We start from the raw sequence: 26,569 nt of genomic DNA, 5'->3' as shown, positions 1-26,569 counted from the left end.
GTGTGTGTGTGCTTGTGTGTGTATGCTTGTGTGTATGTGTATGCTTGTGTGTGTATGTGTGTGTGTGTGTGTGTGTGTGTATGCTTGTGTGTGTGTGTGTGTTTGTGTGTATGTGTGTCTGTGTGCGTGTATGCTTGTGTGTGTGTGTGTGTGTGTGTGTGTGAGAGAGAGTGTGTTTGTCTTTAGTAGGACATCTAGTAAGTTTTGCTTCAAGGCCCTTCAACGCTAAACTCAAGATTCTACTCTCCAAGCAGAGGTTATTATCATGTATCTCCTGTTCTCTCTTCGCGCTCTCCACCAATAGAAACGAGACAAAGTGCCAAGTGCACCGTGCAACGTCTTGGGCCCAAGGGCAAATCTTGGACGCAGACAAAACCCGTCACAACTTGGCTCCAAAGATCTGCTTGAAGTAATTACCCCCCTCCCCACCCCTGTAATAATCCCCTCTGGATCCGCCTCTCCCATTTAAAACCTCTCCCATTTCCCGTGTGTGCTTCAGTGTTTGTTTAGAGTTGGTGTCCGCATGCCGCAGTGTGCCGACGCGCATTGCTGGGAGATGGGCACACTCCGACAGAACAGGATCCCCCGTCAGTACAGTAGTGCGTCTGTTCAGACTCCCGTCAAAACACGCGCCGTCAGAAACTGGGACTTTCCTCTATGCGCGTAGACGGTTCGCCAACGTCTTGTCCAAAACTCAGGGATAGTGCTCTGCTGTATTAAAAGAGGAGAGAGGGAGATAGTTTGAAAGAGGATTTTACGGTGGTCTCCAGTCCCTGTGTGGTCTGTATGCACAAGGCGCGCCCGGCTGGCCATTCTTCTGTTCTCCATTGTTCGCTGCTCGCCAATAGCGACACTGCCACGCGGGGAGGGCCGGAGGCGGGCAGCGGGACGGGTCGCGGGTTTCCTCGGGCGGCCTCGCCTCGGGCCCCGTACAGGCATGGAGGACGCCACGCCGGACGAGTTCGCGGATCCGCCCTACAAGGTACAGTCCGTACTAGTGTCTTAGACTCACAGAAGGTCTCTAAAACGCCACCCTCGTCCTTGAAGACGCGTCGTGCCTCGCGCCGAGCCAACCTTGGCGAAGCGTGATTTAATTTGTGCCCCGATGTTGTAGGAAACCCCGGTTACGGCTGCTCCTGTGTCGGCATGCACACAGCACTAATCATTCCCGGCACTTTCACACCTCCCAACCGCTGTGGATATAAGAACTGTACAGTCTGGGGCTGGGGTGTTCGCTCAGGACATTGCCCCCAATCTACGGCAACCCGGAATGGACCCTCAGTCCTAACATCTGCTGATGGGCTCATTCATAGATTTCTTTGCACCAGAGATGCCTTCAATCTGTGGTTTCAGCTTTTCCTATGAGTGTTTTTTGTCACGTGACCGTGTGAATGTTGGTTGGAGCGAAGTTTGTATTATGAATGAATGAATGAATGAATGAATGAGGGAATGGGTTAACGGATGAACGAAAGAATGAATGGCCGTTTTGCTCATTTTTTTAGGTCATGGTGACAAAGCAGATAGAAGTATAACTACAGTGATATTAGAATGTGACCTTACTATATCTACAATGGCTCATATATGGTAGTTAGTAGATATGTGAGGCATGTCGTCTGTTTAAATTCTATTTTCATCTATCTCAATTTTCATCCATCTCAATTTTAAATCATTATACGCGTACTACAGAACACTGAACTCCTTTGTATTGTCATGGTAACAGTATTGTTCTATATTGCTGGGTAAAACGTTATATTATGACAGTAACTGGTAGTTTTAGTTTTGATGTTTTTTGTGTTGCCATAGTAACTGGTAGCTTTGGTGCTGCTGGGTTGTGCGTTGCCATGGTAACGGTTGATTTTCCCGCCCCAGGTGGAACACCGGCCCTGCCTGATGCTGCACGTGACCGTCCTGAGGGGGAAGAACATCACCAAGGGCTGGGCAGGCGACTTGGGTGAGTCAGCAAACAAACAAACAGACAAACAAACAAACAGACAAACAAACAAACAAACAAACAATACTGGGCTGGGCAGGCGACTTGGGTGAGTCAACAGACAAACAAACAGACAAACAAACAAACAAGGGCTGGGCTGGCGACTTGGGTTAGTCAACAAACAAACAGACAGACAACATAAAGCAAACAAATAAACAAAAATGCATGCAGTTAAACCTACACAAGAAGACCAGTCAAGAGACTGTCGCTACAGACAGGTTGTCAATGCTTGTGTCAATGGGGAAAATTATCACCAAAAATGGTCTTTAAGTAGAGATGGTCACTTGTACATGTTTGACTATTTAAACTAAGTACCGCAAATGTAGGTCACCCTTGCACTGAATTTTTTATAATATATACATTGCCGAACCCACCGGCAAGTGCCTTTTTGCCTGCTCATCTGTCGAAAAATCGACAGGAGAATCCGAAGATATTGTACAATGGTTTAGCGACTTACGTAAGTTCGCAGTATGTTTAAATGTTTACCTCCCAGCCCACAGTGATTAACCCTGGATGTAACATCAGAATTGTTGACCTGTCAGCGGGTAACATATTAATGTCTCCTTCTGACAGCGGGTAACATATTAATGTCTCCTTCTGACAGCGGGTAACATATTAATGTCTCCTTCTGACAGCGGGTAACATATTAATGTCTCCTTCTGACAGCGGGTAACATATTAATGTTTTCCCCTGACATTTCAAGGACAGACTGTAAACATGAGTAGGCATAAATCAACTGCCTTACATAACGCCTCCCGTTAATATTACATGAGGTTCTCCATGTTGACATTTGCAACAACTACTGGACGAAAACAAGAATTTCCAGGAATCTCTTCTTTGTACGGACACAACCGTGAAACTTGGCGTGTCCAGGTCATATTCAGGAATTTCCGGCCACGGTGACTTTGGTCCCGAAAATCCCCGAATATTGTTGGACATGGTCGTGTGCGGTAGTTTGCGGTATGTCTTTCCATATACGGTTAGACTGATCGTTGGTTTCAAATATATAGTACTGAAATAATTTATTTTTGCATTGTGAAAGTCGTCACATCTCAAGATATATCTAAATCAGCATTAATCCTACACTAGCAACACCCCCCCCCCCCCCCCGGCCTCGTTTTTGAGGAGTTAACCCTGTTTTTGGACGTCCCCTTGTATCTAACCCACGTGTACCCTGGCGCATTACTGGCGTTAGTGAGTAGCAAAAAAGTAATACCCGGTCCCACCCCCTACTTACACGCGGCTGTGTTGGGGATTTATCGCTGTTTTTGCCGGTCCCCTGTATTTACCCACGCTTCCTGACCTATCACGACTTCTGCCAGCCCCACACAAAGCCCCACCACCCGCCTTACCGGGGAGAGTAAATTTACCCGCTTTCTCTGTTTTGTCGCCATTGATCTTGGCCTTAGCACACTACACGCGCAATGCACCATGGGAAGACGCTAGCGCTATGCACTGTGGGAAAGGTTATGCGCTGTGTGTAAACGTTACGTGCTATGTCTGACGGGAAGGGATTGTGTAATATACACGGTACAAAATCACACTTTTCTGTCTCGTGGAGTTACTAGAGTTCGGCGAATTTCTTTTTGAATTAATCTTAATCTTCAGAAATTTCCATCAAAAGTTGGATAGATTAGTTAATCTAATAGACAGAAAGAGCGATTGGCTTTGGAGATATATTCTTAGAATTCTACAAGTTCCCCTTTCGTGTTTGTGGATACAAGATCACTTTCTCTATTATCGCTGATGTGTCCAATCAAAATGGTTCAACAAAGAATGTTAGAACCTCAAGGACACTTGGAGGTCACGTTAATGGACCATGAAAGGTCAAACGGCGGGTTCCAAAACTCTAAACATTTCCGAGGTTTGCTTAGCGATAAATCTTTACTCTTAACACTCAGTAGTTACAGACTATAACCTTAATAGGTAACAATAACATGTGGAGACTTCATTCACACCTTTAAACCAAGCAACTAGATCATACTTTACGTTACTTGTACTTGACCATTGGTTGAACAAACAGGCAAATTAACGAAACTAGAATTTTTCAAATTTTTGGCTTTGAAACATTCCAACTTGCCGCTTCCATTAGTATATGACATGTAAGTAATAGTATACACAAACCTTGAGTTCTGCAAGTAACTAACTGGACAGATTTTACTAACGGCCATAGGTTGCTGGCCAGGTATTTTACCCGACTCATTCTGTTAATCATTGGCCTGTTTCTGTTAGCCTGTCTTTTTATCTGGCCTCTAGTTGAGTTTTCGCCAACAGAGGAGGGAGAAGTAACTTAAACCAACCCGGTAAAAATCACGGCGTGTGCTATAATGAACTAGGCGGGCGGGCTACACTTATAGCATGGCCCCGAGTGGCCCCGATGGTATGGTTACCAGGCAAAACGTTTCGGACACTATCCACTATCTTCTGTCACTGAAGGTTTTTGATTGAAGGTGCATCGCATGTTTAACACTTTCTTTCTAGTATGGCGTCTACCGACACAGATGAACTAACACGTTCATGACAACCAAGCACTCTTGGTTGGACCCCCACTCCACGATGACATAAAAGGTACAATGAATTAAAGATTCTGAGCGGTGTCGGGATATGTGTACAGGAGCATTCAGATGTAAACACACCCTTAAAGTTAGATAAACACGGAATTATGTAGGTAAGTACAGGTTACTGTGCGGGGATTGTACACAAGTGTTTGCTGTGCGCGGGACATAGAGCTAGTGTGACGTCACGATCCCCAGGGGTACGTCATGAGATGGACACTGTCCGTATGACGAGACTGAAGTGGGGACTTCATTAGCGGGTTATTGTGATGAGGGTGATCAAGTGGAGATGGTTTCTCTACCTCGGGAAAAGTGGTTTGAGTGGAAAATACATGAAAATGTGAAGCACTCTTCAGTGCCCTGTCATCACTGAACTAACCCTTTATACTAGTTAAACTTCACGTCAGTCCATCAATCATTTTATTGTGATGAAAATTGTCACGAGTGAGTATAGTAACTCTGTCACGTAAAGAGCAGGTTTACTTTCAATGGATAATGCACACAAAAAACACTCTTTAATTGCTATGCAAAATATAAAGTTCCCATGAGTGTCGACCTGAGCAGTTGTCTTTAATGTGATCAAGAGCTAGTTTTTACGCGAACGGAAATGTAATGTGTGTGCAAACTGGTTGAAGTGGCACGGGCATAAGAAGCAGTGGTCAGTGGCCACCAAACGCTAAACTGTATATTTTGGATGGTGGCCTAGTGGCCCCTTGTATTGAGGGGCCTGGGGGTAGGGGGTATGCAGTTCAACCTCTGCATGATAGTTTGTAGTTGTTAATTGGAAGAAGTTTATTTGCAAGTTCGTGCCCGAGGGCTAATTGCAAGTACATGGTATACACATAGTGACAATGGACAGTCATAAACAATAATGTTAATGACACATGTTACTTGCCATACATTGTACCTGCTGCAATCGTCGTGCAATAAACTTGACTTGACTTGACTTGTTAAAGAACCCAGCACACCGTAGGTGTTGGACGTTGGAAGCTAAAACACGCGAGCCGTATCGAACCGCATTGTGCTACTATCTAACGTAAAAGCGTCTTGCTTTACCTACTAGCTGTAATGTTAGTCGGTTTTTTAAGACCTTGCGGGGGAGGGGGGGGGGGGGGGCGGCAAAACAAACCTTTCAGCGGCACTCGCTACACGGCAGTTCATCCGTAACGATAACACACTTCACACCTGTCTTACGATAACACACGCCCCTTTACAAATGTAAAAAACACTTCACACCTCTGTAAAAGTAACGCACACGTCACACCTGTTAGAATGACACCCCCGCACCCGCAGGTGTAAGAAATAACCCATACTTTGCAATACTTTGCAATACTAGTAACACGCACACTTCGCATCCCTCTGCAGAAAAGCAAATATCTAACGCCCTCTGCAAAAATAACACAAATGTCTCTACAGCCCCGCTGGCACAAAATATCACTGAACTGGAAAACCAAGGTAGAAAAACTATCCAATAGACCCCAAATCATACACTTATTATAATTATTTGGGTCCATGAATCAGTAACGTTTATGCTGATATCATCTCTATTCATCAATCAGGGGGTAATATACAGTTGAACACTTCTACAGATCTTGTTTGTGGCTCAGACAACAGCATTCTGGAGACCCCAGCCTTGTTTTGTGTGCCCCGTCAACTCGTGCGTTGGTTTGCTTCATGTGCGAGGACCTGTTGTGTTCTTGTTCTGTTTAACCAAGGAGGTTGGTATAACTTATGAATGAATGAATGAATTTTATTTTGCTAAAAAATCGCACAAGGTACAATGTATGGCAACTAATAACAACTAATAGCTATACAGACAATAGTACCAAGAGGCTACATACAAAACAACAACAAAAAACATTATCGATAACAGTACAGCTATGTATGAGTAATCTGGTCTCGCATTTGGAATACATTATAAAGAAACTGGCCTACGTAGGCGGATATATGAGTCGAACATGCGAGCAATATGGAAAATATGTGACAACTCGGGACGGTTGTGGCGGAGTGGTTTCGTACAGACGACATGTTTTGTTAGTCGTGGGTGGCGGAGGAACAATAGTCAGAGTTGAAGGTAAACAAGCGCGTAAGAATGGTCCCACAGACAAACACGCGTGGGGATGGCGACAACAACACCTCGGGCTTGTCGCATGCCACGCCAGTTCTAATGAAAATATGTTCGACATAGCTTTTTGAGATATGCAACCTTATTTCCCTACTCTACCGATATTTCTACAGACTGGCTGCTGTTCTCTAGCCTGGGTACCATTAGTCTCCAAGCAGACCCATCGGTGCCCTAGAGATAATGTATCAAAGCTGGCAAAGAGTATAGCCGGCCAAAGGGAGATAGCCGGCTAAGGGAGTCAAACGTGCCGCAAGTCCCTGGCCAGCTTTGATACTATTTCTAAGGCACCGTTGGGTCTGCTTGGAGACTAGGTACCAGGCTACCAGGCTAGATACCAGGCTAGCTGTTCTCATGGCAAAGTTAACTTTTACTGGGGCTGAGTGACTTAAAGTTAAGTTTACTATGCCTTGGTGATGACAGCTGGCAGTCTGTCGAAACGTTGGAAGAGAAGAGAAAGTAGGTGCCGTACCTTATTTTGTTGTTGATTAGATGTACCTATTATGCTCAAACAGAACAATGAAAGATGAAAACGTTGTGAAACAATTTTTGTTCCTAAGGAAGTTGGACGTACCCTAAGAATCGATTTAATTATATTAACGAAGATTGATATTAGGTATCTGTTTCGGGGCACTATGACGTCAGAGTAGATGCGTTCTTTAGCTGGTTTAGTGAAAAGGCAAATATTTCTCAAGAAAGTTGGGCCCTAAGAATAGATTTAAATACATTGATTGATATAAGGTATCTGTTTTGGGACGTTCTGACGTCAGAAGAGGAAATGACGTCACCGGAGTTGCGTTCCTCAGCCGGGTTAGTGAAAGGACAAATATTTCTGGAGAAAGTTGGAATGTGGGAACAAAGGGCTTGAGTAAACAGTGAAAGATTAATGTTAAGCACCGGTTCTCTTTGTGGAACCGCTTCCGGGCTAAAAACGGCCGCGAGGCACAAAAACGGGTAAAAATATAAAACATGTGACGTCAGAGAGAGAGGGTGTGTTTTAGTTTACCCCGTTGCCTTGACAACGGTTTAATTCTAAAACTAGCGCACACACTTTTGTACAAAGTAAGATCCCGCCAGACCAGTACACTAAACTATACTATACAATCATGTATATATGATCAAGGGGCTAAGTCATAGTGTCTTAATAGTCGTTACACTACTGCACTTTTCATACATACGGTCCTTTTGTTCGGCCGGGCTATTTCGGGATTTCGGGCCCTCGTTACCATAGCAACATAGTTCGGATGGCTAAAAATAGCCCAGTGGCGTGCCTGCCGCCCTTCGGTCGCGTCCTGTCCTCAGTAAGGACATGGCAAGTTTATGAAGTTTTCTTAGATGTAAATATTATGCCCCCACCCCCCAGCTTGGTCGTAACCTACCCTAACCATTTACTTGCTGTACAACACAAAAAAAGGCTTGTCTTGAAGAGTAAGAATACTGACAAGAAGCTTGGTAAAAGCTCCTTGGTCTGTCTTTTCTTGAGTAAGACGCCTTGAACCCTAGGAGAGCGACAGCGTCTTCTAAGAAATGCTGTAAGACGAAGGCGCCCCGCTGTCTGAAGGTTCCAAGTCGTCTCCAAGAACAAAGAAACTTCTGTGATGTGCATCGCGGTCTGTAGCCGGTTTTAGAAGTGCAGGATGAGAGCAGCGGTCAAATATAGCCGCGTAGGCGACAAGAATAAACCCGCGACAAAAGCAGCTTTGTGAAGAAGTACGATGCCCTGGCCTTCGGCTATAAGTCATGTGGTGTCGCAGAGAAAGGGGCTGGTGTTCTGTGTTCTTGTTGTAAATTTAAGATTTGGGTGTAAACTTGAATGAAGAGCCGACTCAAATTTGAAAACTATGAAAATTATCACACTTGGTGGAACATATAGTAGATATGCGCCTCACAGAATTTCACACTTGAAACGTCTGTTCATCTGTATTTATGGCGAGACTTTGGGTGTTAATCCTGAATAGAGGCTAACTTGAATCTGAAATTGCGAGAGGTAATTGAATTGAAACGTAATCCATCTAAACTGCTTTGTAATTTGACTGTAAAGTTAGAGCGAAGTTGACTACTGGCCAATTTTACGCAAATACACAAAGGAAATTAAGTAGGCGGAACGACAATTCATGACTGTTTCATGTGCAAATCCCGCGGTCTCGCTGTTTTGTGCTCTGATGGGTGTAAAATTCAATAAAGGCCAAGTTTTATGGGAAGACGATACATAGAGACTGAGCAAGCAGAGCAACCATGGCACGGATTTAAGGGGCCCCAACTAGGCATGTTTCTAGTGTTGGTCTATAACCAAAAATTATTACAACCAAAAATAATGAATAAAAAATGGGACACAGTGTTATACCTTTGCGATTTTTGATGTACGTCTGTCCTACCCCTGAGCCTTGTGTGACTACGTAGGGCCGAGTTTTTTTTAAAGTTTAAGTACATTCCATACAGACCGGAATGCACTGTCCGTTGAACAGTGATACTTTGGATTTGTTGTTCCCTTTTCTTTTGGTAGTTAGCCAAGGTCGGATTTCTGACAACTTCTTTCCCGCCAAATCAGCGGAACCCTCCCTAGCCGCCCTCTGACCCCCCGCGGGGTGACCCCTGACCCCCCGCGGTTTGACGGATCCCAGTTTCGCCCCGAGTCTAAAAGGAACCTCAGCCCCAAACCCGCGGGGAGCGCCGCTCCGGCCAGCCGGGGTGGCACGACGCGTGGTGCCGTTACCATGGCGACACGGCTGCCATGGCAACCGCAGCGGGAGGGGTGACCTTCACGTAATCTGACGTCTCTATTTTCGCCGCCCCCCTCCCCACAGTGGGCATTCCACTCAACGGTTTTAACCTCCTTGGTATCACATATACAAAATACCTTGAAGTTTAAGCAATTAAATACGAATTGCAAGTTAACGCGTACGTTGCAAACAATTATTCAAAAGTGGTAGACTTAGAAAGGTCGAAAGACGTAATTGGCTTGGTATGGAACAGTTGCTATTGGTAAATTCTGGACCCTTCCGCCGCTGTTATATAACGTTACCCCATGGAGCGTGAAAAATAAGCTTCTCCCAAGGACACGTGAGTCACTGTCCCGCTATGGAGCTGTTTGTTTCTGAATCTGCGGCGTGACGAGCCTTTGGAACCCCTGTCAGACACCCGGCAAGGTCACGCGTTTGACAGGGGAGGGGGCGCCTTTCAAACTATGTTAGCACTTTGGCTCTGCTCTGTCGATTCTTTCAATGCTTCACATTGACATGTCAAAGTAACGTCAACGGTAGAGCAAACATACTCAGGGGAGATGGGCACATACTCAGGGGAGATGGGCGTTGAGCACATTGGAAGGCGGGTAGCAGTGAAACAGCGCCGCCGTGCAGCTTACAGTACAACTGCAACCACCTGTTGGATCGAGAGGGTGGTGGCCAAAGTTGGTGTCAGATTTTACTTGCACCACGGTCGCCTACGTTTGCTGTAAAGCCACAGAAGTGTAATGAATTTTCATTGTTAAAAAGGTGAATCCAAGGTGACCTTCATTAGTTCTAAAATGTCTCATTTATCCGCCCCCTTCCCACAGTGGACATCCTGGACCCGTACGTCGCCCTAAAGTTGCACGGCGCGATAGAAGGGAAGCGCCACACGCGCCACATCTGTGTGAGACATGACCTTGAACGTTCTAACATGTACCTTCTCTCCGCCCCCCTCCCCACAGTGGATATCCCGGACCCGTACGTCGCCCTAAAGTTGCACGGCGCGATAGAAGGAAAGCGCCGCACGCGCCACATCGGTGTGAGACATGACCTTGAACGTTCTAACACCGCTTCTCTCCGCCCCCCTCCCCACAGTGGATATCCCGGACCCGTACGTCGCCCTAAAGTTGCACGGCGCGATAGAAGGAAGGCGCCGCACGCGCCACATCGGTGTGAGACATGGCCTTGAACGTTCTAACATGTCCCTTCTACCCCCCCCCCCTCCCCACAGTGGACATCCCGGACCCGTACGTGGCCCTAAAGCTGCACGGCGCGATAGAAGGGAAGCGCCGAACGCGCCACATCGATAACGACGTGAACCCTGAGTGGCACGAGACCTTCACGTTCCTGCTGGACTCGAACCAGCGCCAGAAGTACAGCCTGGACATCACGCTGTGGGACGCCAACTACACCATCGACGAGTCGCTGGGAACCGTCACGTACGAGCTGGACGGCTTCAGGATGTTCGAGGCGCGGATAGAAACATTCAGATTCTACAGCGTAAGATTTTGTGTTGGAACCTTCAATTCCTACACTATAAAGTGTTAAATGGCATTTAAAAAATGTATTTCTAAATTATACTACTAACAGTCTGTCATTCATACAGTTTCTCGCTTTTTCACTCAGTGATGTCGTGAATTATTTTGACGATTACGGTATTTATTTTTATCTTATAGACATCAGAAGTCTACATTAAATTCGAGACAGAATTAAAGTGAGTACAAATTTCATTATGTTATATTGTTCTTACTTTGCTGTTCCAAGTGCGGTTGTGTTCAGTTGCATAGGAAGAATATTCATAATTTGTCATTTATAATTGTCTACACTCCATAGCCAGCACCCAGATCTACGCTAGAGCCTCGCTCTCTGACGGGCTTACTGAGACATGTGTGTGACTTTCAGACTTGATACTTTATTTGAAAATCCATTAGTGACATGCCCTAGGGCACGCCACTAATCTTCCTGGACTTCATGACAAGACAAAGACGTACATACAAAATATTTACATACCTGTCAATTAAAAAAATGGTTGTGCCATTAATATATACAGAATGCACTATCAATGGAATAGGTCCAGTCAATACATAGTATAAACACACTACAATATCAATGAAACTGGCTTAGCTAATACATAATATATTATACACAATGCACAAAATGGAATAAGCCAAGAAACAGTTTTCCAGTTTCAGTTCAGACTAGAAAGTAGATCACAGAGGCTATTTTTGAAAGATCTTAAAGATCGGGCAGACTGTAGCGCCATAGGCATGTGAATGTGCGTTGTTGTTGCTGTTGTAGTTGTTGTTTTAGTTGCTAAATGATTTGTTGTTATTACAGTCAGCACCCGGACCTGCGCTACAGTTTAGCTCTCTGTGACGAGGAAAAAAACTTCATGGTGGCGCGGAAAAAGCGGGTCGGTTACGCCATCCGGGACCTTGTTGGGGAGGAGAGGGGGCCCAGGCACTACAAGGAGGTGAGATTATAGGTCAGGGTTCACGGGTTAAAGGTTAGGTGTACGCCATCCGGGACCTTGTGGGAGCAGTACAAGGGTTCATGTGGTAAAGGTTTAGGGCGTGGGTTTAAAGGTTAGGATACGGAGTTAAAGTTTAGAGGTGATTACGTGGCACGTAATATGATGGGACAGAAATTACCCGAAGGAAACTCTATTTTCCATCTATATGTATAACTGTGCTATGTAGGGTCACGTTGTTAGGGGTTGAGCTGGATTCTGGACACCCATTTGTGACCTATAATCGTTGTTCTGTTCATGACCTATCCCCGTCCCGTTCCAGGTGCCCCGGGTGGCGGTGCTGGGGTCCGGCGGCGGGTTCCGCGCCATGATCGGGATGGCGGGGGCCGTGAAGGCGCTGTCCGACTCCGGCGTGCTGGACTGTGCCACTTACCTGGTGGGGTTGTCAGGGTCCTCATGGTGAGTAGTTATGGACTGTGCCACTCACCTGGTGGGGTTGTCAGGGTCCTCATGGTGAGTAGTTATGGACTGTGCCACTTACCTGGTGGGGTTGTCAGGGTCCTCATGGTGAGTAGTTATGGACTGTGCCACTTACCTGGTGGGGTTGTCAGGGTCCTCATGGTGAGTAGTTATGGACTGTGCCACTCACCTGGTGGGGTTGTCAGGGTCCTCATGGTGAGTAGTTATGGACTGTGCCACTTACCTGGTGGGGTTGTCAGGGTCCTCATGGTGAGTAGTTATGGACTGTGCCACTTACCTGGTGGGGTTGTCAGGGTCCTCATGGTGAGTAGTTATGGACTGTGCCACTTACCTGGTGAGGTTGTCAGGGTCCCCATGGTGAGTAGTTATGGACTGTGCCACTTGCCTGGTGGGGGTATCAGGGTCCTCATGGTGAGTAGTTATGGACTGTGCCACTTACCTGGTGGAGGTATCAGGGTCCTCATGGTGAGTAGTTATGGACTGTGCCACTTACCTGGTGGGGTTGTCAGGGTCCCCATGGTGAGTAGTTATGGACTGTGCCACTCACCTGGTGGGGGTGTCAGGGTCCTCATGGTGAGTAGTTATGGACTGTGCCACTTACCTGGTGGGGGTGTCAGGGTCCTCATGGTGAGTAGTTATGGACTGTGCCACTTACCTGGTGGGGTTGTCAGGGTCCCTTTTCTAATCTGTCCGTGGTACTGATGAATCATTGACTACTTGTTATTTTCCTAGATTTAGCTTCTGGTCAATATTGCTTAAGGTTTGCCTTGTGTTCAAGGTTTGCCTTACTCTTATGTTTCTTTCTTCTTCCAGCTTTCATATTTTTGATTGCGTAATACTTGTATATTTTCCAATTTCTTAGGTACATCTCCACACTGTACTCCCACAAGGACTGGCCGAAAGCGCCGCCTGGCGATCTGCAGGAGGAACTGAAGCACCACGTGGACTCGAGCCTGTTCTACCTGCTGAAGCCGCACCTGCTGTACCGGTACACGGACGCCATCATGCGGAAACGGAACTTAGGGCAGCCTGTCAGCTTCACCGACTTCTTCGGACACCTGGTTGGCGAGACGCTCATCAAAGATGTGAGGAAAATGTCTTAAATTTCTCTTGTGTTATGTCTTTTACCCCTTCTGTCTCAGTGTGGCCAGTTGCCATTTGATACATCAAAACAATTTCTAATGGTCAACATTTTATGTACTGTATCACCATTGCCTGACAGCTACTGTATGCAATGATGAAATTTTGGACATGGAACAAATGACGAAGTGTTCATTATTTCCAAGTGCTATTTTCTTTGATATCTCCATTTCATTGCAGGAGGTGTTCTATTTTTTTCTCAAAGTGTCAGGCAGCATTTTGGTTGTCTTGCAAAGTGCAGAAATGTCTCCAAGTCTAATCAATGACACCCCCCCCCCCCACAGAGACTTGACTTTAAGCTGTCGGACATGCAGCAGAAGATCCAGGACGGCCAGGCGCCCATGCCGCTGTTGACGTGTGTACACGTCAGACATGACGTAGCAGCTCTCGTCTTCCACGGTACGTTCTCGCGAGATTTGTCATATCTGCAGATTTTCGCAAAACTTTACCATTTCTTTATAGATCTCGTAGACTTTGCCGTGTCTGTCGAGATCTCACGAGATTTTGCCATGCCTGTACGTTCTCGCGAGACATGGCCATGTTTGTGCGCTCTCGCGAGACATTGCCATATGGTATCTGAGGATTCTCGCGAGAAACTGTAGAAATCTTGCGAGAGTTGCTATGTCTGTACGTTCCCGCGAGACCTTGTCATGACTGAGGAGATCTGTTCCTCTGATCTGTATTCAATGTCTTCGCCTTTTTCGATTACTGGTGCCGATAAAAAGTTCACAATTTCGCGCAAGATCGGTTCTAAAATTGAGAGTATACTATATGCTTACGTGTGGAAGACGTAAAAGAAAAATAAGTAAAAAACCCGCCCGATAGGGGACTTGAACCCCTGACCCTCAGATTTCCGGACCCGAACCTCCGACTGAGGCAGCGACCGGCTTAAAAGTCTGATGCTCTACCGACTGAGCTAACCGGGCGCTCGTGGCGTTAATTACACGAGTACTACTGTAGCTGTTAGCCTGTTGCAATACCTGTTATCTGAGATTTAGCGTTTGTATCTTAATTAGTATGAATGAGACTGTTTACGTGTTATCCACACAATGTTTTCAATTACACACTCAAAATATTACGGGTACGGTGAGGTTTTCCTTCCGTTTAATTTGATGGACAGCTCTGTCAGACCAACAACCTCCTTGCTCAGACGGAATATTGTCAATATTGTTCTTCAGTATTAAACTTTACACTTTAGACATGTGAACTCACGCTTTGCCCCTTGGCGAAGGTAATAACGATTTAAACCTGTTACTTGCAGAGTGGGTGGAGTTCACACCGTACGAGGTCGGCATGGCGAAGTACGGGACCTTCCAACAAATAACAAACAAACAAACACACAAACAAACAAACATTAACTTATTTACTTGTTCCCTGCAGAGTGGGTGGAGTTCACACCGTATGAAGTCGGCATGGCGAAGTACGGGACCTTCCAACAAACAAACAAACAAACATTGACGTATTTACCTGTTTCCCACAGAATGGGTGGAGTTCACGCCGTACGAGGTCGGCATGGCGAAGTACGGGACCTTCATGCGCACCGAGCTGTTCGGCAGCAAGTTCTACATGGGATGTCTGGCCAAGCGGTTTCCAGAGGCGCCGCTACACTTCCTCATGGGTGAGTAAACAAACAAACAAACAAACAAACAAACATGGGCTGTCTGGCCAAACGGTTTCCGGAGGCGCCGCTTCACTTCCTTATGGGTGAGTAAACAAACAAACAAACAAACAAACAAACAAACAAACAAACATGGGATGTCTGGCCAAGCGGTTTCCAGAGGCGCCGCTACACTTCCTCATGGGTGAGTAAACAAATAAACAAACAAACAAACAAACATGGGCTGTCTGGCCAAACGGTTTCCGGAGGCGCCGCTTCACTTCCTTATGGGTGAGTAAACAAACAAACAAACAAACAAACAAACAAACAAACATGGGCTGTCTGGCCAAGCGGTTTCCAGAGGCGCCGCTGCACTTCATCATGGGTGAGTAAACAAACAAACAAACAAACATGGGCTGCTTGGTTATAAGAGGTTCAACAAAATGGAATCATGCAAGTCATTACGCGTAATATGCGAGCATTCGTTTCTTTATTATATTTCATACAGAAAATAATGAAAGTTACAAGGAGAACGATGATACGGTAACTTGTCATCAAGGGGGTTTCAATCTGATTGGATAAACATTGTTTATAACACAAAAAGTCGATTGGCACAACAGAAGTACAGGGACAGTCCAGTGTTGTCTACAACGCCGAGACAGACACAATGATTTTGTAACAGTAAATACAATTATTTCCAATATAGCTTGAACTATCTTTAATACTACATTTTCTAATACTGTCATATTTTCTATTGTATTAACCTATTTACACACTATTGGTAATGTCCGTATTTAGAAATTCTTACCTACGCAACAACGTCTTTTGACGGCGGCTTTAAGAATTTATCAGTTTAATCTGGACAGTCCACGATGATAACTTATGCCAAAAAGCGTCAAGTGTCACTGACAAAAACTGGTGGATTCCAGTTGAAACGTCTGACCGTTTCCAAAATCATATCCAGTTGCTTGAGTAACTGCTTTTTGGCATATCTTATTACCTGGATGTCTAACCTACATCGACGGATGATAACTTATGTTGATTAGTGACGTTTATGCCAATCTCACTTGTACATATCTAATGTAGACAGAACCTGTAGGCACTGGGAATTGTGTATACCTTCCAGACCACTAGTGCAGGCACGCACCCTGTATCCACCCTCCGTATACATGTAGGGGTTTTCTTGTAAAACTTGAGTAAATATTCGTCGCGGCTTTTTTTTCGGCGGTTAAATATGACAATTTTGTACTACGGCATCGAAAACACCGGGAAAAGTCCTTTTTTTTTAGCCCAGCCGAGAAACCTAATTTCAGTCTCCACGAAGTAACAGTTTACACATGTTACAGTAATACAGTATGCTCTAAATGCGCGGTTAAGGTTGACTTTTCGCCGGGTCTGTACCCCCACTGCCCGCACACGTAGAAGGCTTCTTACCCATATGGTCTAGCCTGTGCCACGCTAAACTGCGCTTCTGTGTGGAAGCATAGTCGCACTGGTCGCACTTGTAGGGTTTCTCCCCTGTGTGTTTCCTTCTGTGGTGGTACAGGACGGACGGGTCATTCGTCCTAAAGCCGCAGGTCTCGCACCTGTAGGGTCTCTCATCGGTGTGATGTTTCAGGATGTGGCGGGTGAGGTAGCTCGTGTCAGCGGCAGCGAAGTCGCACTGGTCACACTTGTAGGGTTTCTCTCCTGTGTGGGATCTGATGTGCCGCGCGAGCTGCGCCTTCTCCACCGACCTGTACCCGCACTGCTCGCAGATGAAGGGTTTCTCCCCTGTGTGTTTCATCATGTGTCGGTCTAACCCACGCCTCTCCATGTGAGCGAAGTCACACTGCTCACACTTGTAGGGTTTCTCCCCCTCGTGAGTCTTCACGTGTCGGGATAGGGCAGCCCGGTTACCTGACCTGAAGCCGCACTCCCCGCACATGTAGGGTTTCCCTCCACTGTGGGTCGCCTTGTGGCGGGCCAGGTTGCTCCTGAACGCAGTGCAGTAGTCACACATGTCGCACTTGTAGGGTTTCTCTCCCCTGTGTTTCCGCATGTGCGATGTCAGGCTTACCTTGTGGGCCGTCCTGAAGTCACACTTACTGCAGGCGTGGGGTTTCTCTCCTGTGTGTTGGTGCATGTGCCGGGCTAGGTTATTCTTCTGTGTGGCGGAAAAGTTGCAGAGCTCACACTTGTAGGGTTTCTCCGCCGAGTGTTGTTTCTTATGCCTGGCCATGTTAGACCAGCCGGCTGACCTGTGACCGCACTCCTCGCACACGTACGGTTTCTCACCGGTGTGGGTAAGCACGTGTAGGTCCAAGTGGCTTTTCCGTGCAGAAGAATAGTCGCACTGGTCACATTTGAAGGGTTTCTCACCTGTGTGTGTTCTCATATGTCTGGCCAAGTTATACTTATCGCCCGTCCTGTGGCCACATACCCCGCAAACGTAAGGTTTCTGCCCTGAGTGGGTTTTCATGTGTCTAGCGAGGTGCTCTTTTTGACCCGTTCTGTACGCACATACCTCACACTGGTAGGGTTTCTCCCCTGTGTGGGTGAGCTTGTGTTGAGTGAAGCTGGTTCTGTGCGCGGTGGAGAAGTCGCACTGGTCACACTTGTGCGGTTTCTCTCCTGTGTGGATCCTCACGTGGGAAATCAGTTCCGACTTAGACGCCATTTTGTGCCCGCATTCTGCGCACGCGTAGGGCTTCTCACCGGTGTGTTTGCGCATGTGCAGGACAAAGTTGTGCTTCTGCGCAGCGGAATACTCGCACTGCTCACACTGGTAGGGTCTCTCACCGGTGTGAGTTCTCATGTGCACGACTAGGTTACTCTGGGAAGCAGCTCCGAGCCCGCACTGCTTACAGGTGAAGGGTTTCTCACCTGTGTGTTTAGTTATGTGGCGGACTATGGTGGACTTGTACGCCGTCCTGTACCCGCATCGATCACACCTGTAGGGCTTCGCACCGGTGTGTTTGGCCATATGGCGGTCCAAGTTGCTTTTCTGTGTGGCGACGTAGTCGCACTGATCACACTTGTAGCGTCTCTCCCGGATCCGGCGCTTGGTCAGGCGCTTAGTCACGTGCTTGGTCACGTTCTTGGCCACGCGCTTGGTCACGTGTTCGTTCAAACTACCCGTTCCAGTCGTGTTCCCGTCCCCAGGATGTTCGGAGGGAGACCCACGGCTTGACTCGTCCCCAGGATGTTCGGAGGGAGACCCAGAGCTGGTCTCGTCCCCAGGATGTTCGGTTGGAGACCCACTGCTTGCCTCGTCCCCAGGATGTTCAGAGGGAGACCCACAGCAGGTCTCGTCCCCAGGATGTTCAGAGGCAACGCCACACATTGTCTCGTCCATATCTATAAACAATGAATAAATACAGAAAAATACTGGAAAGGCAATATCAGACTGTGTGAATAAACTTATAAGACTCATTAGGACTTCAATTGATGTAAACTGTATATACTCAATGAAAAGTGGCCTGCAGGCCGATTTGAACTTTCATGAAATAAACTTAACAAAGGTTCAAACAAACTAAAACTCTATAGCTAAACTTGAACTATTCGGCTCCAGATGTGTAACTGAGGGGTGACTGCGGTGCGAGAGATGTCGGTTAGCTGAGGAATGAGTCGACTCTACTTTAATGAACTAGAACGGTAATATCAGTTACAAGCAAAAGGCCATTCCTTTTTGCATCAATCAATCAATCAATCAATCAATCTATATTTAAAATCGAAGTAACGAAAACGTAAAATTTTTACTAGTAAGCGACAATTTCAAAATAAGGTGACCCTAAAACGTGGAAAACATTTGTCAGTCTCATTAGGAAAGACATAACATAAAATATAAAACATCACCTGGTTAGGCATTAAGGTAATAACACAAGCAAAACGGAAGTTCCTCAAGCAGCTGGAAACGTTTTCTAAAGGTCTAACGTTTCTGACCGGCTCCACTGTCCGTCACTGTAATGCTTCAGTCGGGCTGGTTACTCTCCAAGCAGAGGTTAGGCTCCGGCTGCTTTTTAACGTTTTTTAGTCGTTTTTATCGGACTTTCTATTTTTTCATTTTTCTTGAAGTACACCAGCCAAGTTAGGTTTTGACACAGCAAGATTACCGGTAAATGAAAAAAATAGAAAGCCCGATAAAAACGACTAAAAAAAAACGTTTAAAAAACAGCCGAAGCCTAACCTCTGCTTGGAGAGTAGGGCTGGGTACAAATGAGTAACTTTTGTTTTGAGCATAAACATTCTTAGATACAATCATTTTACATTCTGGAGTAGACATCATGGTACTAGTACTTACCTTACAAAGTTGCATATTTCTACCAATAAGAAGGTTCAAGGTTTCAACTGATCATGCGCAGCGAAATGCATCGTGGGTAGTATGTCAAAGGTGAAGGCTCCCAACTTTTCAAACAGTTTGTATCTCAAGTATTTTTAGTACATGTTCAGGCATGCGGGATTGTTTATGTCTCGAGTCGAGAGCCTTCAAGTTTGACATATCACCCAAAATACATCGATGAGCATACACGGGTAAAACGTATAATGTACATGGAGAAGGTAAACAAAGTGTAATTTTTATGAACATAGTATTGCCACCCCTACGACGAACGGAATGGACTCGTCCGTCCTGTTTGCACTTACCCCTCCCCTACTAGTGACGCCCAACTTTTGCCCTTCTAAAAGACAAGTTAGATTCTCACCTGGCGCGGTGTTATCACGGAACAGGTAGCGTCGGCAGTGCACAAAGTCCCCACCTGTCGCCTCACGGCGTTGCGTCGTTGAGAAAGTAACGACAGGTGTTTAAAACTTCGCGTAAGATTAGACTGAGAAAACTCTGGCTGCCACGTCTCCAAAAAAATGGCGGACAGCCAAACGGGAAGTTGGGAAACCGGGCGAACCGTGGGGGCAAAGGTCACCTAGGAGAGTCGGGTTGCTGTGTGTAAACACAGCTGGTGGCTTGGCGCTGCAGTTCCGCTGCATTCCGCTAATCGTTTTGCAACAGGCAGCACAGTTACGTAACTAATTATTACATCGCAGTATGAGTAAGGCTGGCGATGCGTAATGCTCGCGGCAAAGAGTAGTACTTTATCGGTGGTTGATATATAGTGCGATTAAGGACGTCCTTGGTGCAATACGGTTCGCTTTCATAGCCTCACATTTCGGGTCACCCTAAGGCTTCTGGATAACTGTGTTGGTTCTACAGTGTAGAGATTTCACGCCTGAAACTGTCCAACTTATATCATACCTGAGCACTTCTAAAACACCTCTATTCGTTGATAGTGACTTCTACTCGAAGTTGATATTAATTTTATTTTTCTGGTAGTTCCTTGTTGCAAGACGATGATTCATGCAAATCACGATGACGCTATCAATACTTATAAGGTCGTCCCAAGTTATAAAAGTAATTATTATTTATTGAACTGTTTTACAATATTCTGCAGGAATCTGGGGCAGCGCTTTCACCATCCTGTTCAACCGTCTGATGATGGAAAAGAAAAGCGAACCGGAGGATCTGCAGAAGGAGCTGGGTACGTTCTGCTTATCCAAATCAACATAGTACAATATCTGACTTTCTTCCGACTCAATACACGATACACGGATACGAATCTCAATGACAATTTTTCAGGGTCAATAATGATCAGTCACTTTCAAACGTTAACTCGCGACACGTGATCAGTGGCACGTGCTTTTGCATATACGTCATGTCAGCGATTGATCAAATGTGCCAGGAAGTTTATCCAAATAACATGTTAACACACGGTTGTCTGAAGTGTCTGACCGTTTCCAAAATCATATCCAGCTGCTTGAGTAGCTTTTTTTGACGTATTTTATTACCTAGATGTCTAACCTTCACCGGCGTATCCAAATAAGAGTTTACGAATAAAAGACACAGCGACAAGCATCTAAGAATTGAACAGAAGAATTAAAGCCAACACAAAAAAAACCGCCCGATAGGGGACTTGAACCCCTGACCCTCAGATATCCGGACCCGAACCTCCGACTGAGGCAGCGACAGGCTTAAAAGTCTGATGCTCTACCGACTGAGCTAACCGGGCGCTCGCGGACAGAGTGTTAGTTTTCGGCAATTTCTCACTCAACTGTCGTTACAAAGGCGTGAACGTAGATGAGCATATAATTATGTAGTTCCATGTGTTACCGATTCTCTGTTGTGCAGATCTTTAATGTGCAATTTAGCTTATGTCATGATCATCCTTTTAAACGCGTATTTCTGCTGAAAAGTAACAGCTCTATAAAAGACTTTTGTTGTTGTCTTAAATTAATGCCCATATTCCGTAACACAGCTGTACGCATTAAAAACAAAATATTTTCTAAATCGAAATATTTCTAAGTAAACTTTGCTGGCCCGAAAATTATGATCTAAAGCAGGACTTCTATGATGATGATATATATTGACTTGCTGATGAATATGTGTAAACAATCGTTGAATGTCATACGAAATTTGAGTTACCTCATTTGATTTTTTTACATTTTCTGTCTGCAAATCGTACAGGTTCTGTTTCTTACATTCCGTAAAGTTATGCATTGTTACGGAATATTGAAACGACATATATCGCTAACATTGATGGAAACCTGAATAAAACAAACAAAAAGTTATGATAAAAATGTCCATATCCTCCAGAGGAGACGTTAGCGCGGGACGCGCAGAGAGAGAAGGCAGAGAAGAAGAAGCTGGAGAGGACAAACAGCTTCCTGGATGACGACAGCGAGAGCGACGACGACGAGGTGAGACATGGTCGGGAGTTGGTCGTGAATATGTGAGATATGGTCGGGAGTTGGTCGTGAATATGTGAGATATGGTCGGGAGTTGGTCGTGAATATGTGAGATATGGTCGGGAGTTGGTCGTGAATATGTGAGATATGGTCGGGAGTTGGTCGTGAATATGTGAGATATGGTCGGGAGTTGGTCGTGAATATGTGAGATATGGTCGGGAGTTGGTCGTGAATGTGTTTTAGTCGCGGCATGGTCGGGAGTTGGTCGTGGATGTGTTTTTAGTCGCAGTCTAGTCGGGAGTTGGTCTTGAACGTGTTTTTAGTCGCAGTAAGATCGGGTTTGGTTGTAAATGTGTTTTCGTCGCGGTATGGTCGTGAGTTGGTTGTGAATGTGTTTTTAGTCGCGTTATGGTCGGAAGTTGGTCATGAATGCATATATGTATGTATTTTGAATGTAAAATTAATCTTCCGTTGTGTAAGCATCTTTCTCTTCTTGTAGGTGCAAGCATGATCTAGAAAACAAAACGCAGTTTAAGTTGGCCCGGGAAATTTTAATATTTGTCCGTTACAATTTTGTCAGCAGAGCCAGAAAAAGCCATCTCGTCTTACAATGACTAGCTCTTGCTAGTAATGGTTCCAGTTTTGTCAGCAGAGCTCGGCAGACGGCCGGCAGAAGAAGCCGTCCAAGACGGGGTTCTACAATAACTGGCTCATATTTGTTTATTTGTTTGTTTGTTATAGTTTTGTCAGCAGAGCTCGGCAGACGGCCGGCAGAAGAAGCCGTCCCAGACCGGGTTCTACAATAACTGGCTCATGTCGGTGTTCACCGGGTCCTCGCTCTTCGCCACACGCGAGGGTCGCGCGGGGAAGGTTCACAACTTCATGCGGGGGCTCTCCCTCAACAACACATACCCCATCTCCCCATTCACACCCCCGCCCATACGCAGGCAGGCATACGCACTGCCGAACCAGTCAAGTAAGTCACTTCCACTATTTAGTGTTATATGTCTGTACTTGTGATTATATAGCCCGCCCGAGTTCTTGTCAAATTTGACGGAAGCTGCAATGTCCTTCCTGTTTCTGCACATGACCTTGTCCCAGTCGCTACAGAAGACGAGTTCCACGTGACCTTTACTGACCTTGGTACTGATATCTCTGCCCCCCCTCCCCCTAGTCGCTACAGAAGACGAGTTTGACGTGAACTTTACTGTCCTTCGTACTGATATCTCTGCCCCCCTCCCCCTAGTCGCTACAGAAGACGAGTTTCACGTGACCTTTACTGTCCTTGGTACTGATATCTCTGCCCCCCCCCCTAGTCGCTACAGAAGACGAGTTTCACGTGACCTTTACTGTCCTTGGTACTGATATCTCTGCCCCCCCAGTCGCTACAGAAGACAAGTTTGACATGACCTTTACTGTCCTTGGTACTGATATCTTTGCCCACCTCCCCCTAGTCGCTACAGAAGACGGGTTTGACTTGACCTCTACTGTCCTTGGTACTGATATCTCTGCCCCCCTCCCCCCAGTCGCTATAGAAGACACGTTTGACGTGACCTTGGTACTGATATCTCTGGCCCCTCCCCCCAGTCGCCACAGAAGACGAGTTTGACGGCATCCACGAGCCGCTGAACGTGGAGGAGAAGAAGCTGTACATGGTGGACGGCGGCTTGACCTTCAACTCGCCCTTCCCGGCCGTCCTGCGGCCGCAGCGTGACGTGGACCTCATCATCTCGTACGACTTCAGCGCGCGGACCAGCGACTCCAGTCGGCCCTTCAGGGTAGGTTTGATATGTGCACGGGGGAGGGAATACTTAGGAGGTGCAAAGGGAGCGCACATGGGGTAAGGGACGTGCATAGGGTGCACAGAGGGAAGGGGGGGTCATAGGGTGGAGCGGTCACTGGGGAAGGTGCGTATACGGGTGCAGATGGGGCACATAGAGCTCGGCAATATTCTTCAATTTTCTACACGGCAAGAACTAAGCATCATAGCGTTTCGGATTTGAATGATATGTCAAACTGCTTGATTACCCTGAAATATATAGCCCCCGACACTAACATTGTGCTTTTGCTTACTCTAAAAGCTGCTTTTGTTTATGTTTATGTTTATGTTTACTCCAGGAACTGCTGCTAGCCGAGAAGTGGGCACGTATAAACGGAGTCCCGTTTCCGCCCATAGACACAAGCGTGTTTGTTCATGTTTATGTTTATGTTTATGTTTACTCCAGGAGCTGCTGCTAGCCGAGAAGTGGGCCCGGATAAACGGCGTCCCGTTTCCGCCCATAGACACCAGCGTGTTTGTTTATGTTTATGTTTATGTTTACTCCAGGAGATGCTGTTGTTTATGTTTATGTTTATGTTTACCCCAGGAGATGCTGTTGTTTATGTTTATGTTTATGTTTACTCCCCTAGGAACTGCTGCTAGCCGAGAAGTGGGCCCGTATAAACGGAGTCCCGTTCCCGCCCATAGACACCAGCGTGTTTGACCGAGAAGGGATGAAGGAGTGTTACGTCTTCAAGCACCCCACAGACGAGAAGTGCCCCATCGTCATCCACTTCGTTCTCGTCAACATCGAGTTCAGGAAGTTCTCAAAACCCGGTCAGTTCTGGTCAAAAAACGATACAAATTATACGGTATTGTTCAAATGAAGCTAGTAGCTACTGGGAAAATGCTTCACCTCATCGAGCAGAACAAAAGAGGGAAAAGTGCAAAGGGAATCGTTAGAAACAAAGTGATAACAGGGAACAACAGTAACTAGTTCTGGAAACAAATAGAAAGTCAACTTTATTGCATCGAAAGGTAACCTACAACAAGAGTTCATGAAAACTATTTCATGTGGCAAACAGAACAGTTCACCATTCACTTTGAAGTCATCAAACGTCATTAATTCGTGCTCACTTATCTTGACGCCATCGTTTCAGGTGTAAAAAGAGAGACAGAAGAGGAGCTGGAGTTCGCGAACTTTGACCTGTTCGATGACCCGAACACGCCCTTCTCGACCTTTAACTTCTGCTACCCGCACAAGGCGTTTGACAGGCTGGCGCAGCTCATGGAGTTCAACACGCTGCTCAGTCTGGATGTGAGTAAAAACTTTACCCTCTCACCTCTAACCTCTAACCCCTGACCCGACAGGCTGGCTCAGCTCATAGAGTTCAACACCAGTCTGGACCAGTCAACCAGTCTGGACGTCGTATTGTAGTACCTTATCTCAGAGTGTCTTCTTTCTAATGAGGAAACTTTATTGACAAAATGGAAAGTACTCCAACTGCAAGCTACAAGATAGAAATACAAACTGAGTATCAAAATTCTACGCACTAAGTAGTGCGGACTATCATGTGAAAATATGTATTATCATGTAGCAATTTTAGGTTAATCATGGATTTCAGTATCTAACAACATAGTGACCTTTTAGTAGCCAATAATGAATGTTTTATTTGACCTTCAGATCATCAAAGACAACATAGCGGAGTGCGTACAGCGCAGGCGCAGAGGAGGCCCCAGGCCGAACCTTGACCTCGCTGACGTCAAGAGAAACTCCTTCAAGAATTCCAAGAAGAAACTTCGACAGCTGATCAGAACTTTCTCCATCGACTCGGACACGTGATGCCATGGAGACGCCAAACAAACAAACAAACAAACAAAATCATTATGCAACGATTTTTGCAGGGACTAGAACAAAGTTTTGATATTAATGCGAACAATGTGTAAAATTTAGTTTTATATAAATGTCCTGTAAGTGTCAGTTCTAGCAAAGATAATTCAGAGGAACGTAATACAAACTGTATTTTAATTGTGTAATGACGTCATCCTTACGTCATCAGAAGTTGACGTTGAGTGAACAATAGCGTAGAATTATGCAAACTCAGGAGTCGCTTTCTGTTTTAACTTATTTTTCTTTAACATATTGTATATGTGTTATATATTAATTTCCTGTTGCAATTTTTCAAGTTTTGGTTTCGCATTTGTTAATTAAATCTTAGAGAGAGTTGCCTTGAAATGTTTTACAATCCCGTTATCGTAGCGGACACTTACAGTGAGCGAGATGGGGGGGGGGTGCCGAACTCGGGGACAGAGATGACATCGGGTCACTGGATGACTCCGGACAACAACGAAAAAACAAACAAAAGCACACAAGTAGAAATATAACTCTAATGTGCATTCTATTTTATTTGGTGGGCCAACTACTCTCTCTTCGTGGCCAGGGGCTGAATTGTGAGGAGTTTACAATAGGCAGGGCTAAATCGCAAGAATCTGGAGCGGCCGCCATTCGGCGCTAACTCAGGTGACCTCAATACGACAACATTGCTCCGTGTGCAGCCAAAGGGCTGTAGGATTTGTACCGCTATGAACCAGCCATTGTAAGCTGTAAATGCTGTAATGGTAACTTACGTTGACCGTTGAATTTCAATGTTATACATTATCAGTAAATTGTGGATTTGCATAGGCGCCTATCATTAAACAGGAGGAAGTTTTTGCCAGGACGTTTTGAAATGACACATGTGAATATTCTGACGCCAGATATCTGCATTTGTGATCTATTCTGACTTGATATTCTGTAAAAAAAAGCGCATTTTAATAAAGGATTTATCGCCACAATCTAGCTGTCTGTCGCACAAGCAAACACGCAGACACACAAGCACACAGACACACATGTACACACACACACACGTACGCACAGACACGCATGTACACACAGACAGACACGCATGTACACACGCAGACATATACTCACAGACACACTCACACACACACATGCACGAGCACACATAGACACACA

General features: G+C 45.8%; 2 protein-coding genes and 2 non-coding genes across 4 annotated transcripts; 1 reads left to right on the top strand and 3 right to left on the bottom strand.

Annotated features, from left to right (window-relative positions):
- The first annotated feature begins 582 nt into the window (after positions 1-582).
- LOC118421715 (cytosolic phospholipase A2-like) lies at positions 583-26,388 on the top strand. Its single transcript, XM_035829197.1, has 16 exons — positions 583-982; positions 1,870-1,951; positions 10,625-10,893; positions 11,070-11,107; positions 11,731-11,866; positions 12,186-12,322; positions 13,206-13,428; positions 13,768-13,882; positions 14,964-15,101; positions 20,504-20,590; positions 21,703-21,806; positions 22,536-22,770; positions 23,382-23,572; positions 24,204-24,390; positions 24,714-24,871; positions 25,238-26,388. Exons 1-16 carry the CDS (start codon positions 938-940, stop codon positions 25,394-25,396), a joined length of 2,304 nt encoding a protein of 767 aa, XP_035685090.1. The 5' UTR covers positions 583-937; the 3' UTR covers positions 25,397-26,388.
- On the bottom strand, positions 14,299-14,409 carry Trnak-uuu. The gene is made up of 2 exons: positions 14,373-14,409; positions 14,299-14,334 (listed from the first exon to the last, which is right to left on the bottom strand). It is a non-coding gene; the product is annotated as a tRNA-Lys (tRNA).
- LOC118421717 (gastrula zinc finger protein XlCGF57.1-like) lies at positions 15,554-20,066 on the bottom strand. The gene is made up of 2 exons (XM_035829199.1): positions 19,763-20,066; positions 15,554-18,419 (listed from the first exon to the last, which is right to left on the bottom strand). Exon 2 carries the CDS (start codon positions 18,415-18,417, stop codon positions 16,453-16,455), a length of 1,965 nt encoding a protein of 654 aa, XP_035685092.1. The 5' UTR covers positions 18,418-18,419; positions 19,763-20,066; the 3' UTR covers positions 15,554-16,452.
- Trnak-uuu lies at positions 21,008-21,118 on the bottom strand. The gene is made up of 2 exons: positions 21,082-21,118; positions 21,008-21,043 (listed from the first exon to the last, which is right to left on the bottom strand). It is a non-coding gene; the product is annotated as a tRNA-Lys (tRNA).
- Positions 26,389-26,569: the final 181 nt, after the last annotated feature.

The sequence above is a fragment of the Branchiostoma floridae genome, chromosome 8 (genome assembly GCF_000003815.2).
Source record: "Branchiostoma floridae strain S238N-H82 chromosome 8, Bfl_VNyyK, whole genome shotgun sequence".
Lineage (NCBI taxonomy): Eukaryota > Metazoa > Chordata > Leptocardii > Amphioxiformes > Branchiostomatidae > Branchiostoma > Branchiostoma floridae.
Note: the sequence above shows the minus strand (reverse complement) of the source record. Positions and strands in the feature narration are given on the sequence as shown.

Bases quoted from the DNA above. Each gene is read 5' to 3' on its own strand.
- LOC118421715 (XM_035829197.1), top strand. From the start codon at position 938: ATGGAGGACGCCACGCCGGACGAGTTCGCGGATCCGCCCTACAAG. The intron at 10,894-11,069 runs GTAAGATTTTGT...TTTATCTTATAG, and splicing joins AAACATTCAGATTCTACAGC to ACATCAGAAGTCTACATTAA. The intron at 15,102-20,503 runs GTGAGTAAACAA...AATATTCTGCAG, and splicing joins GCCGCTACACTTCCTCATGG to GAATCTGGGGCAGCGCTTTC.
- LOC118421717 (XM_035829199.1), bottom strand. From the start codon at position 18,417: ATGGACGAGACAATGTGTGGCGTTGCCTCTGAACATCCTGGGGACGAG.